The sequence below is a fragment of the Xenia sp. Carnegie-2017 genome, unplaced genomic scaffold, assembly GCF_021976095.1.
Source record: "Xenia sp. Carnegie-2017 unplaced genomic scaffold, XeniaSp_v1 HiC_scaffold_3, whole genome shotgun sequence".
NCBI lineage: Eukaryota > Metazoa > Cnidaria > Anthozoa > Malacalcyonacea > Xeniidae > Xenia > Xenia sp. Carnegie-2017.
In genome coordinates, this window is record NW_025813493.1 from 6,189,235 (window position 1) to 6,203,090 (window position 13,856).

The 13,856-nt window shown below is 32.4% G+C and overlaps 1 protein-coding gene and 1 long non-coding RNA gene across 3 annotated transcripts in view; one reads left to right on the plus strand and one right to left on the minus strand.

Annotated features, from left to right (window-relative positions):
• Positions 1–635: 635 nt before the first annotated feature.
• Positions 636–13,856, minus strand: part of LOC124454482 (collagen triple helix repeat-containing protein 1-like) — a 40,930-nt gene continuing 27,709 nt past the window's right edge. The window contains exons 1-3 of one of the 2 annotated variants that reach the window (XM_047005287.1): positions 4,469–4,678; positions 2,147–2,476; positions 636–1,195 (exon numbers count right to left, since the gene is read on the minus strand). In XM_047005287.1, coding sequence (XP_046861243.1) covers positions 845–1,195; positions 2,147–2,476; positions 4,469–4,561 — 774 coding nt within the window. In that variant the 5' untranslated portion in view covers positions 4,562–4,678 and the 3' untranslated portion in view covers positions 636–844. Of the gene's footprint in view, positions 1,196–2,146; positions 2,477–4,468; positions 4,679–13,856 lie in introns of those variants that run through there. The other variant, XM_047005288.1, reaches the window with a different exon arrangement.
• Positions 6,535–8,784, plus strand: LOC124454485. The gene is made up of 3 exons (XR_006951468.1): positions 6,535–6,919; positions 6,981–7,235; positions 7,838–8,784. It is a non-coding gene; the product is annotated as an uncharacterized LOC124454485 (long non-coding RNA).

The following is a 13,856-nucleotide window of genomic DNA, read 5'->3' on the forward strand; positions in this document are numbered from 1 at the left end:
AACAGAAAACTAAGGGGTGTATTTTGAAGTCGTTGGGAGGAGCATAGAAATTTAAGACTTTCTTTAAAGGAAAGAGTTTTGCTATAACCGTATTTTAAATATCCAAAACAATTGAAAGAGATTCATGTGTTTAAAGTTGGAAATTGAAGGTACTGCGTATCTTCATAATAAATATGGTTATGCTCTATAAGTATGATGTAAATTAGACAATAAGAAGAAATCAAGAATTGAGGTAGATGTAGTACTCGGTAGACTTGTAGATTACTAATAAGAAGATAATGAACAAATTTCGAACCGAGGACACAAACATAGAAAAATAATTGTAAGAAGCAGGTATACATACCCCTAAAGAGAGGTGGAAAAATGCGCTAGATATAGAGAAATGAATATTACCTCAAAAAAAAGACAGATTACATGTTTTATCAAGTGATATCACACAGAAGTAATGATAGAGATATTCAACAGGATTAATAAGGTTACAAGAAGCAGAGAAGGATATAGTAGATGATAAGGACAGTAGAGGATAATGTTGATTTGGACATTAGTATTATAGAGTACATATAAAAGGTGTAGACAAATGTGTTCAAGAAAGTTTGATGTAGTCAATGAACAACAATGGCAATGAACAACAAAAATAATTGCACAAATTCTTGATACACTGAAAAACATTTTTGTTGCTTTTTCAAGATATAAGGAATCGAGCATGCATGAAAGGACTGAAGGTTTGTAACATTAGCTAAAACAGTTAAGATAACAGCTTCTGAACGTTAAGCTTTAAATACCATAAAACATAAAAATGCAAAAATTTGAGCAATAAAAGTTCAGTCGTCAGTTTTGTATTGATTCAACTCTGAGGGGGCTGAACTTCTTGGATCACAATTCGAGAGACTGAATTCCATCCACTGTAGGCATCTGCATTGGAATATCCGTGACAATTACCGACATAGAAACCAACATTAATAGTACCCTTATCGATGTAGCCACAATATCCCTCTATCTGACGATGACGATGGATATTCTGTGTACCTCTACCTTTCCATATGTAATAAACACCTTCAATTGTAGGATTACATTCTTTTCCATTGAATTTAAAATACCATCGCTTGCAACACCCGTCGCAGTTGTAAATACGGAGGTTGCCGGCGTAGAACACACGAAGATAAGTATTGTCACGTTTTTTCTTAAAACTGCATATCTAGAATACATCAAGCAAGCAGAAATAGTTATGTACATTGTAAGCACGCATGCGTGAAGTTCAACTACTGAAGCACTCCCAGTAATGAAATACATCGTGTTGAGTGAAATGCTGGGGATTCTGTTTGACGTGCGAGATGACGGGTTTTACAGAAAGTTCTCATTTCATCTAAACGTTCGTAGCGACTAGAGAACGTAAGTTAAATAACGTTTTAACAGTAAATTTGTGTAACTTTTTAACGATTAATGCAAGCCATAAAAACTCGTCGTAGAAATAGCCAGCTAAATTACAACTTTTTTTGCAATTAAAATATAAAAACAACAAGCTGTGAATTTTTCTAGTCCTCTAATTTCTAATAATTTTTGATACTGACATTATTCTCATTTCACGTTGCTTTTTTGTACGCTTTTTACGCTTGATACATAAATACTCTATGAACTCAATGATCTTTTGGGGACGGCGCGTCAAAGCTGTAAACGGCTATATTTTTCATTTAACGTTCTCGACAGGAATTTAACCGATGGATTTATATTACACTAGTATGACATACTCCATAAGTAAAGTCTTTATTAAATTTTTGTTCACTTCTAAAATTCTTCAATCACATTATTAAAACATCTACGTATATACAAGAACAAATACAACACAGTTTAACTCTTAAAAGAAAACAACATAAACCATAACAAATAATAAAGCAAAGCAACTTAAACTATGGCAAATTAGCACACTTTTTGTGCAATAATTTCTCTTTCGATTTCATACACTTTTAGTTATTGTGGGCTCACATTTACATAAATGATTATTTGGTTTTGCTTTAGATAAAAGTAAATAGGTAGGCTAGCTAAGAGAGAAGCAAAATTAAAATTATATAGAATAAAAATTATATTTTCAAGGGTCTTCATTGTTTACTAAATGTTCAACTGTTTTTTTAATAATGATACAAGTATTTACCTTTATAAGTCCATTATCTAGATTATCCTCCTTCTTCCATGTGCATTGCTTCCAGTTGGATTCAATATTATTTCCTGGAGCACCTACTTTACCAGAATCACCTTTCTTACCCTTTGCACCAGTCCTTCCCAGACTACCTTGGATTCCTTTGTCACCCTTCGCCCCAGATGGTCCTCTGATTCCTGGCCTCCCATCTCTTCCATCGGAGCCTCTGGTGCCTGGGACCCCATGGACACCAGGATTTCCAGGTGCACCAGGAATTCCAGGTGCAGCACAACAAGATGTGCATGAATTTAGCTTCTTTGAAATAGCTCTGGGCTCTCGCATTCTCTGGTAACGCATGAAAATAATGTGTAAATGACTGTCTGAATTTAGTTTCGTTTTCTCTGTGCTGAAGCTTAAGACTTTTTTAAGATTTTTTGCTGATAAGATTTTACAAATAACGAAAAAGAAGGTCCATGCTCGTGGTAGCTTTTTAACAACCTGAAAGTTTTTCGCAACAGTTGAACTCCGCTTGTCTCGAATCCACACTAAATTTGCATATTTTTTCCGAATAGTCAATTATTTATGATGTACTTTGTTTCGACCTGCTAACCGTGTCAGGATAGCAGTAATGAATTACAATATAAAGATCACATGAATATTTTAAGAGACAATTTAAAGCATTTATCTTTATTATACACCTGAAAATATTATTAAAGTATTTGCAAAATTCTAATGTATATTGCAATAACATATAAGCGCAATGCAAGTCATTGAGGATATTCAATAGCAACATTTACGGTAATCATGCATTATTTTACCATTCCCAATTGTGCAGCTTGACAGCTTGTTACGGCATACAAAGACCTAGATTTTATGATACTTTATAATGATGAACATTAACGGTTACGAGTAAAATGAGTGCAAAACATACATGTTTATTTAAAGTTAGATGAATTAGTGATTATAATAATGCATTCGTTTAACTTATACAAATTGTTTGTTATACGTGTTGTGTGATTACATAATTTAATATTTGTTGTTTTCACAAAAATGTAATTATGTTTGTTCACTAAATATTTTGGAGGAGAATTAAACTGCCTTACAATTTATAATATTTACATATTTGATTCCTTTCTCGGTGGTTGACTTCCTTATAGTTCCTTTTGTCTGCAGCAGCTCGATAGTGGTTTTACGAGATATTTAAACATAAATATTTGATTGAAGTCGGAGGACTATCACATAACGGACAATAGCAGATCTAGGCACCGTATAAAACAAAAATTTGTAAATGTTGAAGAAATTTTGTGCGTGTTTTTGTTGAAATATTTAGCAATTTATGAATTATATGTATTACAAAGAACTTTTTTTATTGTAATATACAATATCTACTAGACAATTTGCAGTTTCAACAAGCTTTTGTTAATAATATTGCAGAGTCCAGTGTAATATATTTTGGTAGTCTGATTCTATGAGCAGAGTCTCATCCAGACGAATAGGACGATGGCATTTGTGTTTAATGCTTGCGTTTTGCGTTTTGAAATAACTGATGCGATTAAGGCAATTATTCACCTAAAAAGCTTTTGTGGTTTGAATTATGTAAATTACACTTTGGTATATCCGTTTCTGATTCATGTATACAATTCTTCTCAGTATATATTTAAAAAGTTGGATTTATTTTGCATGCAAGAATCCAAATATTCGTTACAATTATCGATGTTGTTATCTTCCTCATTCAAGTATATTGCTGAAAGGAACAAGCATGCTCCTAATTTTAGGCGGAAGTATGCTAGTTAAATTGGCGGGGGCCTTTTATGACGTTGATTGTTTGTGCTGAGACGGTTGCCCAAATTTGTAACATTTCTAAAGGCGTTGAATTAATTAGAGCAGAATAGCACTCTATAATATTACAATGATTTCAAACTTGAAATAGTTTTATTAATGAAGCATAGTGTATCGTGAAAAGTTATAGTACTGTAAAAAATACATTGAGAATCGAAAGCTGTAAACGACAACACCCATCTCCCAGTGGTGCATCTCTTACGATTTTTACCAATTATTTTAAATTTCAATCCAGCGTATTGCAAGAAATGATTGCATTTGTAGTACTTCTACGAGATAACAAAAATTTCTACAACTAGTCAATGTCTTAAAGCCAACACATAAACAAATGATGTAGTGTATTTTATTTTAAAGAAGAATACGTGCACACTTATACGAATTTTAACAATCAAGACACTTTAGTTTTGAAGTTATAAACTTAGTTGACTGTTATTCCGTTTATGATTTGCAAATTGAAAAACACACCATAACCTACTATTGTTAGCATTGAATACGTACAGTTTCATCTTGAATTTCCTCATTACATTCAGCCAAATACACGCACAAGGCCATGACCCAACATAACGTAACTGGTGCAGCAACTTTCATCATTTAGTTGAAATTAAATGTCGTTTTAACCTTAAGGAGAAGTGGACAACAGAAAAGTTTGAAGAACTTGTACGTAGCACTGTTTGTCTTCGATTTGAACGGAATAATGAACAAGTGGCAGATCCTAGCTGAGACAAAATAAATTTTGGCCGCTAATTTGAAATTTAAAATACTTCTATACGGACATCATTGGTAATACAATTACAAAGAATAAAATTCAACCAATCGATGGGCTAGATGGAATTTATTTGTATACAAGTGCCTGGAACGAGCGCTTTTTTGCAAACATCACTGAATTTTAATTAATCAAATTTCTATGAGAAATAAAGTAATTTTAATGACTTGGAAAACGTGGAATATTTTTGAGTGACTGGACAAAGATGTTGTAGGTAAAACAATCCAGATATTTTTAAAGATTTCATTAAACTATCTTCCACACTACATAGGTGTGATAAACTCGAAATTGGAGCATTTTTTATTTTAATTTAGCTTTAAGGTCTACAATACGACGTACATACCAACAACGAAACCATAAATCAACGAATCGTTTGTATTGTGAACAGAAACCCCTTTTTCTTCAATCGCTTATTTTGAGTGAAATATTTCCTTATATACCTCCTCAGTTAATATTTAATGCCAAAGAATTAAGCCCAACTTCACACATTCATTGCCATCAACTCACTCAACTGATGCTAGGAAAGCAACGAATTGATTTCAGTTTTGCTAGCAACAACGGTTATCAATCTTTTATCGATCTTTTGATGACCTTTTGCTTTGTGCAATATTTTTAACCAAATAAAGGAAGTAGAAGTTTCGATTCTTCTGAAAAAGCGTTCTGAAACTTAGCAAACCTTTGCAGCCACATACACATGCTGAGGATACAATAAGCAGAATGATAGTTAAGTCCTGTTGATGCTCTTTTAACAAATTATCATGTACTCTTAAATCTTAAATCTCTTAAATCTTATAAATCTTAAATCTTAAAAACTCATACATCTTATCTATTGACGAATGATGCCCCAGAAAAACCGTTCATGGATTTGGTTTATTGCCTAAAGTTGTTTTAAAAATCATAAGATATAGATGAATGACTATGATAGTACGTACATTCGTTAAGTAAATTTATGAAACTTCTTTCAACAAATGAAGAAATGGAAGATCTTGCAGAAATTTTTTTAACTATCACGAGTTGCATAAATGGTTTAGGGAAATAGATACCATACATATGTTTTGCATTACTCTAGACTAACCACGAAGACAATACTCGGTTGACACTCACACTTTTCCTGTACACATAATACGATGACGTATGAACCAGACATATGAATACAGCAATAACTCTAAAGCTGACTACCGCTAAGTTTGTCGAAACGTCAGTCAACATCAACACCAACAGTCCTTCTCAGGACCACACTAACCTGGACGATCTACATTCACAATAATATAACATGTTGATATTCCTATTAGCAATAATTAAACGTGTTAACATAAACACGCCATTAAATTGCTCCACAAAGACTGCAGCGAGACTGTAACTTTTGGAGTTTCCTCTTGAAATCTTTTTCAATACGTAAAAAGCATTAATTTATCGTACTGCTGTCGCACTATATATGCCATTGACTCAAACTTTGTCTTACTACATTATCAATATATGATATTTCTTGGAGTTTTTGATCTTCATCATTAAAAACTACACTCAAATATATATTTTTCGTTCTTTGAAATGAAGAGCAGATTGCCATACTTTTTTCGTATTTTTTCACATGATAATGCTAATGACTGTTTAAAGTGTGATGAACATTTAAAGTGCACATACAGCCTTTCCAAATTCGTTGAACTTTTAAAGTTTAGACTATGGAAAATATGATTTCGAAGAAAATTTCGTAAAAAGGCAGGTTTTTTTTGCAGTTTGAATTAGCATGCTTTTGAGAAATTTCCGCGCCTCTGAGGGGACTTAAGTCGAGAGGTTTGTGACGTAATTTAAGGAACGTATGAATGCGCTGCATACAAAACAACACAGTGTGAAATAACAATTCTTTATATATTGCTTTGAAATTAATATAAAAATTGTACGAAACATGTCGACATCCGATTCTGAGTCGAGTACAGCAACAACAGCGGAAAATATTGAATTGAGCAGGCGGGAATTCGATTTAGAAGACGAAGAACAATCGTCATCAAATGTGCTCCGAAACACCGATGGCGATTTTGAGTACGGCCAAGTTGCAGCGTATGATCATGAAAACGAACCACTTGCTGGTGATGAGTGGTTAGAAAAGTATAATAGAGAGACAGAAGAAGAAAGACGCCAAACAGAAGAGCTCGAACGCAGAGTGCAAAATGAGTTCCTCTTGATTCTTGGTAAGAAAAGTTGGAAAATTTAATTATTGTTGCTGAAGCTTTTGACAGATAACTTTCTTAGGTGCAATTGTGGTAACTGCCGTGTTCCTCTCTTGGTTAATCCAAAAGAATGTAGATGTTGCCACGAAATTACCAATTGTATGATTGAAATGCAAGATCATATAGTGGTATCCGAATTAGGAAGACAGCCAAAATGCATCACAGACCATCCAGGATTTGATGCTATTTACCTCAATCGATGGGCATTAAATTTAGATGCCAATCTTTACCAAAGATGAGATGCAGTTAGATAACGTAAAGGATTCTTGGAGCAAAGGTTTGTTAGAATTAACAGTTAAGTGCTTGTGTCTGGATTATCTATGAATGCACACTTGCAAAATTTGTATTTTATGGACTCCTGACTGTTTTGATGGACCTTGTGCATTATGCCTTTCCCGGTTTTTTCAAGTTGTTGCATATAGACAATTTACAAGAATGGTACATTGCATTCTTCGAGATAACTTTTAATTTAAAAAAAATGAACACTTTTCAGGATATGAAGAGGACAATTTGTAAAATAACATAACATTATATATTATTGTAGGTGTTGTGTGCATGAACCCAGCTAGTATGGATTCAGTGAAGTGTGGAATGATTTTAGCTACTCTTGATGTATTGCATCTTCAATTCACACTTATTCTTGTTTTTCAAAACGTACAAAATTACAATTCCTTTTCTTTTTATTCTTTCCATGCAGTCATTTCACACTTCACTGAATCCCAACTAACTGGGCTCATACCACCAGCTCCTAAAAAAGTGGTTACTTTTGGTTTTTTGGACAGTTAATTATATTTTTATGGCCTTTCATCCAATTCTTGCACACAGTGCATCAAGGTGCTGCCCTCTCATTTCTCTGATCAGTGATTTTTTCTTGGACAGGTGATACTTCAGCTATATGAAACAATAAAGTGAGTCAGTTCCAAAAACAAGATTCAAATTCACTCAAAGCAAAAAATGAATTTTTGTAAAACCTGGCTTGGTTGGGGGAACATGTACAGCTGGCATGCTTTGTCTTCTTGCTTTTTTTGAGATAGGTTCACTTTTTGATTGCTTGTCCAACATGGAATTCATTGGCAATGCAGTCATTCGTAATAGATCAACTTTGGCTTTTCTCAATGTTTCCTCATCAATGAGTGCAGAGCACAACACTTGATATATATCTTCAACATACCCTGGAGGAGCAATGTGCAAATTATTCAAAATTTTATTTTATAATAATCATTTTTATTATGGCTTTGACTATTATGGCATTTAACACATGATATCAGGCAGTAGGAGAAATGTATTAAATAACCTTACCAAAATCCTGAGCAACTTTTGCATTTCTTACAACAGCTTCACCATTTTTAAATTTTGAATAATGCACTTTAACCTGGGAAACTCCAGTTAAAGCTGCAAACATCTTATTGTATGATATAGAATTTAAAGACAAGGCAATGAATAAGAGATTATTACACACAGAATATTTCTTTTTAATAGCAACAAGAATTGTTTAAGATTTTTTATCTTCATTTAGCCAATTGCATGGTTTTATGTTGGAATCCTGAGCACATTTGTCAAATAAAGGGTCTGAAAATCCATTGTGTTGGTTTTTGACATGACCAAGGAAAGATACTTAGCCACAATCACATTTCCATTACCAGAGGATGTTGATGTAGCACTCCAGTACAAATGGTTGGAATAAGGTCTTATACAGCTTGAGAAAGACTCACATCAAGCACATGCTGCAAGTTTGGTCAGGACTTTGGTCACTTCTAAGATGAAATATAAAATATGTTTTAGATAAACACTTCAATTGTTGATGCCAGTAAAAGTAGTAAATTGTATACTAGCTATATGTTCAATTTTTGCTTTATAAAGTACTGTTTCGTTAACTAAAAAAAAAATCATTACTTTTTGTCAAATGCCAAAGGTCAAAGTAGAGGGTAATACTTGGACAATTCTCTCTCATATGTTTGGCAATTTGTGTGTGCCTGTCAGTGATTAACATGGAGATTGGAATATTGCGAGATTTAAGAAAATCCATTGATCTTTTAAATCCCTCAAACTCCATACCAGTGCTATTTCCAACTTCATTTCTCTACAAAATAGCAAATAGGTAAATAATTTTGAAGAAGAAAATCACATAATTCAAAGAAATGTACCTGCAAAAGAGAAAAACTAATGATTTGAGGTACTGTACAACAGAATGTTGTATATGCACAATATTTAGCACTATGTAATGGAATCGTGTCTTCCATCTCCAGGAATTGCAATAGGCTGTTTACAGGCCATCTCTTTCTCTATCAAAATGTCTTGGTATTTTTTCAAGTAGATCACCAATGCAGGATACAGTTTTTCCTACACAAAATTTCAAAAACACTTTTAAGCTTTTCATTTAATTTTAGTAATTTCCTTACATCTTTCTTTTACACTATCAGATAAGTCTTACATACACCCTGGTGAGAGAAGTACGTACTCAATGAAATGCATAACAATCCCATGTGCTGTATGAAATGCAATAGTAGCTATCAATAAATACAATTACATACTGGCACACTAGTTTTGTTTAACTTTGATTTATTTAACAATCACCACTATTTTAACATTGTAATGGTGATTGATAAATTACAGTTCTCATCCAAAAATTGTTACCTTTTAAATGTTCTTGGCTACTCTGATTCAGAGTCAACATCCATGTATCACTAGATGTGATTATCTCTTCTGTCTCAGTCTCATAACTTTGTTCAGCACCAAGATCACTCTCTGAGTCTGAGTCACCACTAAGATCATTGGGTCCAAAACCTCCTCAGCAGGACAACTATCAAGATCAACCACTTTGCTACTAGTTGACTATTCTTCATTGCTGCTGTTGTTGTCATACTCATCTATGAAATAAGATACTTCAGTTATGGGCAGCTACACAAGTTTGATTAAATCCATATTTCTTAGTAATTAACTTCAATAATTTTCTGCGGGTGCATGTAAGCTTACTTGGTAGTATTGTAGAAATTGAGGTTATTAAACATGGCTGATCCTATTATGTTGGCAAATCTTCTCTTGACCTAGAATCATACATGAAATAAAATTAACAGGCCCATCATCTTAAAAAACACTTACCCACTAGTAGTATAGTACATGTGGGTAGGGGATCACAAAAAGTTCACTTTTTGTTATCCCATACGCCCCATGTACTATACTACTTTTAACCGTGGGTAAAAACTATCTTTAATAACAGCGCAAAATAAGACCATGGTTCAAAAGGCGTCCCTCAGCAAAAGGTCATGTAAAAAAGCTGTGTAAAAAATAGTCATTGTTTCAAAGGGGGGTAAAAACTATCTTTAATAACAACGCAAAATAAGACCATGGTTCAAAAGGCGTCCCTCAGCAAAAGGTCATGTAAAAAAGCTGTGTAAAAAATAGTCATTGTTTCAAAGGGGTAAAAATCTCAAGGTTACAATCTATCGTTTAAAATATGGAATCTATATGTTTTTGAAATATATAGGTGCGTTTAAATTTTACAAACGGTCTTTACAAACAAATGTTAAGAAAGCATCGTTTCGGAGGGCATCCGGCAGCGCAGATTTTAGCGTAGCTAAAATTGAGCAGGGGAATGGGATGCCCGAGACTTCTGGAACCCAGGTGGGGAAAATTTTTACGAAGTGAAAATTCGGGGTTCCCCCGTACATTCGATGAATATTCGAAGAATATTCGAGAATAACAGAGGCTTAAAAAATGCTCTTCAAAAAACCGTCTTTAATAATCAAGTGTTAATAATCAAGTGTTATTAAAATATCAGTATCAGCGATAGCTGGTTTTTAGCGGGGGCGCGTGTCTTAGTGCATGTTTTTAACAATGGTTGTTTAATGTAGATAGCACATTTCATCAGCGCATGTATAATAATACAATGTTTTATAAATATCAGTAGCAGCGCGCTTTATAGTCTACGTGGTATATTTGGCAGACTAGTGGCCTTTAACAATGGTCTTAAAACTCAGCGCGTGGTAGAAATATTCTTTAATAATCAAGTGTTAATAAAGCATCTTTTTAAATCGTTGTTAGGGGCGAAGAATTTCAGGCAACTAAGCCTGAAATTTTGAGCGCAACAATGTCATAGATGCTCTTTACAAAAATATGGAATCTATATGTTTTTTTAATTTGTCTGTCAAGTGCGTGTCACATGTACATGGTTAACAATGTTTTATATAATTTTTGTTAAAAGTGTTTTTACTAATTGTTTCAGGATTTTGAATCTTTTTGTATATCGCTTTTGTATTAATTACTTGTTACATACAGTTATGTGATATGTAGTCAAACATGAGGAGCAGGTATGTATGATTTTAATCTAACAGAGACCCCGCGCTACATGCTTACTACACATTATAACTGTTTGTTAATATTTAGTTATTTGAATTGATAAGATAATGACCATAAGCATAACTTTTACATCCATTAGCTAATATGTACCGTTTATCATCAAAACAACTTAATGATACTTTATTAATTTCATAACTACTAAGTTGGTGGTTTACACTTCTAATAGTTTTCATTGTATGATGTATTTGTTTCTTTTCAAATAGTGTTTGTTTATAGTCTTCATGTTTTATTTTGTTTTTAATAATATTTTTTTTAATTCCTTTAGCTTTTTTATCTCCTTTATTATTATCTTTAATATAACTATACATCTTGCTTCTTAAACCAACAAATTCTTTAACTACTATTCCAGCGGCTTCGTCTTTAAATTTACCAATGACTTTTTTATTCGTCTTATCATGATATTGTGAATTTTCTGGGTAATCACTAAAATCAAATTTATCTTTATCAGCCCAAAAATCTTTATAAGCATCTTCAGTTTCTATTTCATAACAGAGAGAATCGGTATCAGTGAATAATAATTTAGCTTTATCATCGTATTTCTTCTTGATATAGTTGTAATGGAAATCATATATCAAAGTTTTACTTAAATCTAAAATACACATACCTACATATGCAGGTCTGTTAAGGGTTAGTGTTTCTTTGATCTTATGCACAGCTACAAGGTTCTCGTTAAAAATTTTACTACTTACATAAGTAGGTTTTGAAACTAATTTTAATAATTTATTTTTATTAGTTACTAGTCTAACATCTACTCTTTTTCGTAAGTTTTCCATTGTCTTACCAAAAACACTGTTATTCATGAGTTTGAAGAAGTCTTTTTCAAAAGAATTTTTTGCATTAGTTCTTTTTTGAGTGTTAAAGTCTATGTATTTTTTCAACCATGGAGATTGATTAAATTCAAGTACTCTATGTACTTTTTTTAATTTTAACCCGAGATCTAAGTATAGTTGAAGATTTCTATAATGCAGCACATACTTATCTTTATTTTTTAAAGTAGGTATTAATTTTGAAACTAAACCTGTTGATATATTGTAATTAGAAGCAATTGTCTTACAATATTTTGACAGCATGTTGCTAGTGACCTTAATTTTTTCGGGTGCTAGTGGATAATCGTTATGTAAATTATGTAGTTCTTCAGGGTATTCTAAATCAACTTCTAAAATTAGACCTTTTTTATTATCTTCTTTATATGTGGCTAAATTTATGTTGTTAATCTGTTTATTAGTTAACCATTTGAAACCACCAGTTGGTAGGTATTGTGACATAGCCCATCCATATAAATTGTTTGCATCAAGATACATTATATATTTTGAGGGTTTATTCTTATCAAATGTTTCCATATACTTGTTATTAGCCTTACCATATCGGTTAGAAATGTAAGAAACACCTCCTCTCATACCCTTTTCGATGAATTGAAACATGTCAATATCAGTCATTAATTCTAATTTAATATCTGTCATCTTCAACATAGCATCCCAGCTTAATCCCGGACTCGTGAAATAATGACATGGGTCTAAGTTATAGTATTCAAGACATGTTTTTCGAAAGTTTTCAAATACATCAGCTAATAACAAAACGTCTGATTTTAAATACAAATCGTGGTAATCACCCATGTTTTTGAGATTGAATGTATTCCAAACATTTTGAGCATGATTGTATTGTTCATCTGATATATTCTCATCAGTAAGAATACTATAAAAGTCTTTTTTTGAAGGTAACCCCTCATAAAATTTTTCAAAGCTATCCATATAATCATATGGGTATATACCTTTTTTAGTCATTAAATTAAGTTTTTCACCTTTAAACTGATTAGAGGTATATTTAAATGATTCTTTAGGTAAATTACTAACAAGCTTTTCAAGACTAGAGCTCATAAATTGAAAACTATCAAGAAATGTTAAATGGTTACCTAGCATGAAAGCCATATATTTTTCCATGTTATTAGGTTTAGCATTTATATTCATTTCAATTTCTTCTCCTTTTTTGTTTTTGTATGTATGCTTCTTAACAATAGCTCCGATTTCTTGCATTATGAAGTGACTATCATATCCACGTAGATTGTGAAATATTACTGGGATCTTTAATTTATCAGAGTCTATTCTAAGTTTTAAATTGCAATCTTGATGTGCTGAGCCTCTGTATTTACCAGTGATATGACAATGGTCTTGAACTCGAATATCTTTCTTAGTGTATTTTTTGTTACAGATATGACATTCATCAGCTTTTTTAAATTCTTCTTCATCATCAGAGGTCATTTTTAATGGTTTATTAAAGTGGTTTTTCATAATATTTTTACAATATTTAACTTCTTTTAACATAGCTTCCATAAATTTGTAAACAGCCTTTTCACCTCTATATAGTTTAATTGGTTTTGTGAATTTATTATCATAACAACAAACAACTTTATATCCATAGCCACAGTCTGTATGTTTCTGATAGGCTTCTGTATATGATTTTTTATTATTTTGATTACAATTAGATATCTTTTCTAAAATACTTTCAAAATCTACATAAATAACAAATGATACTGGTTGTTGCTTAT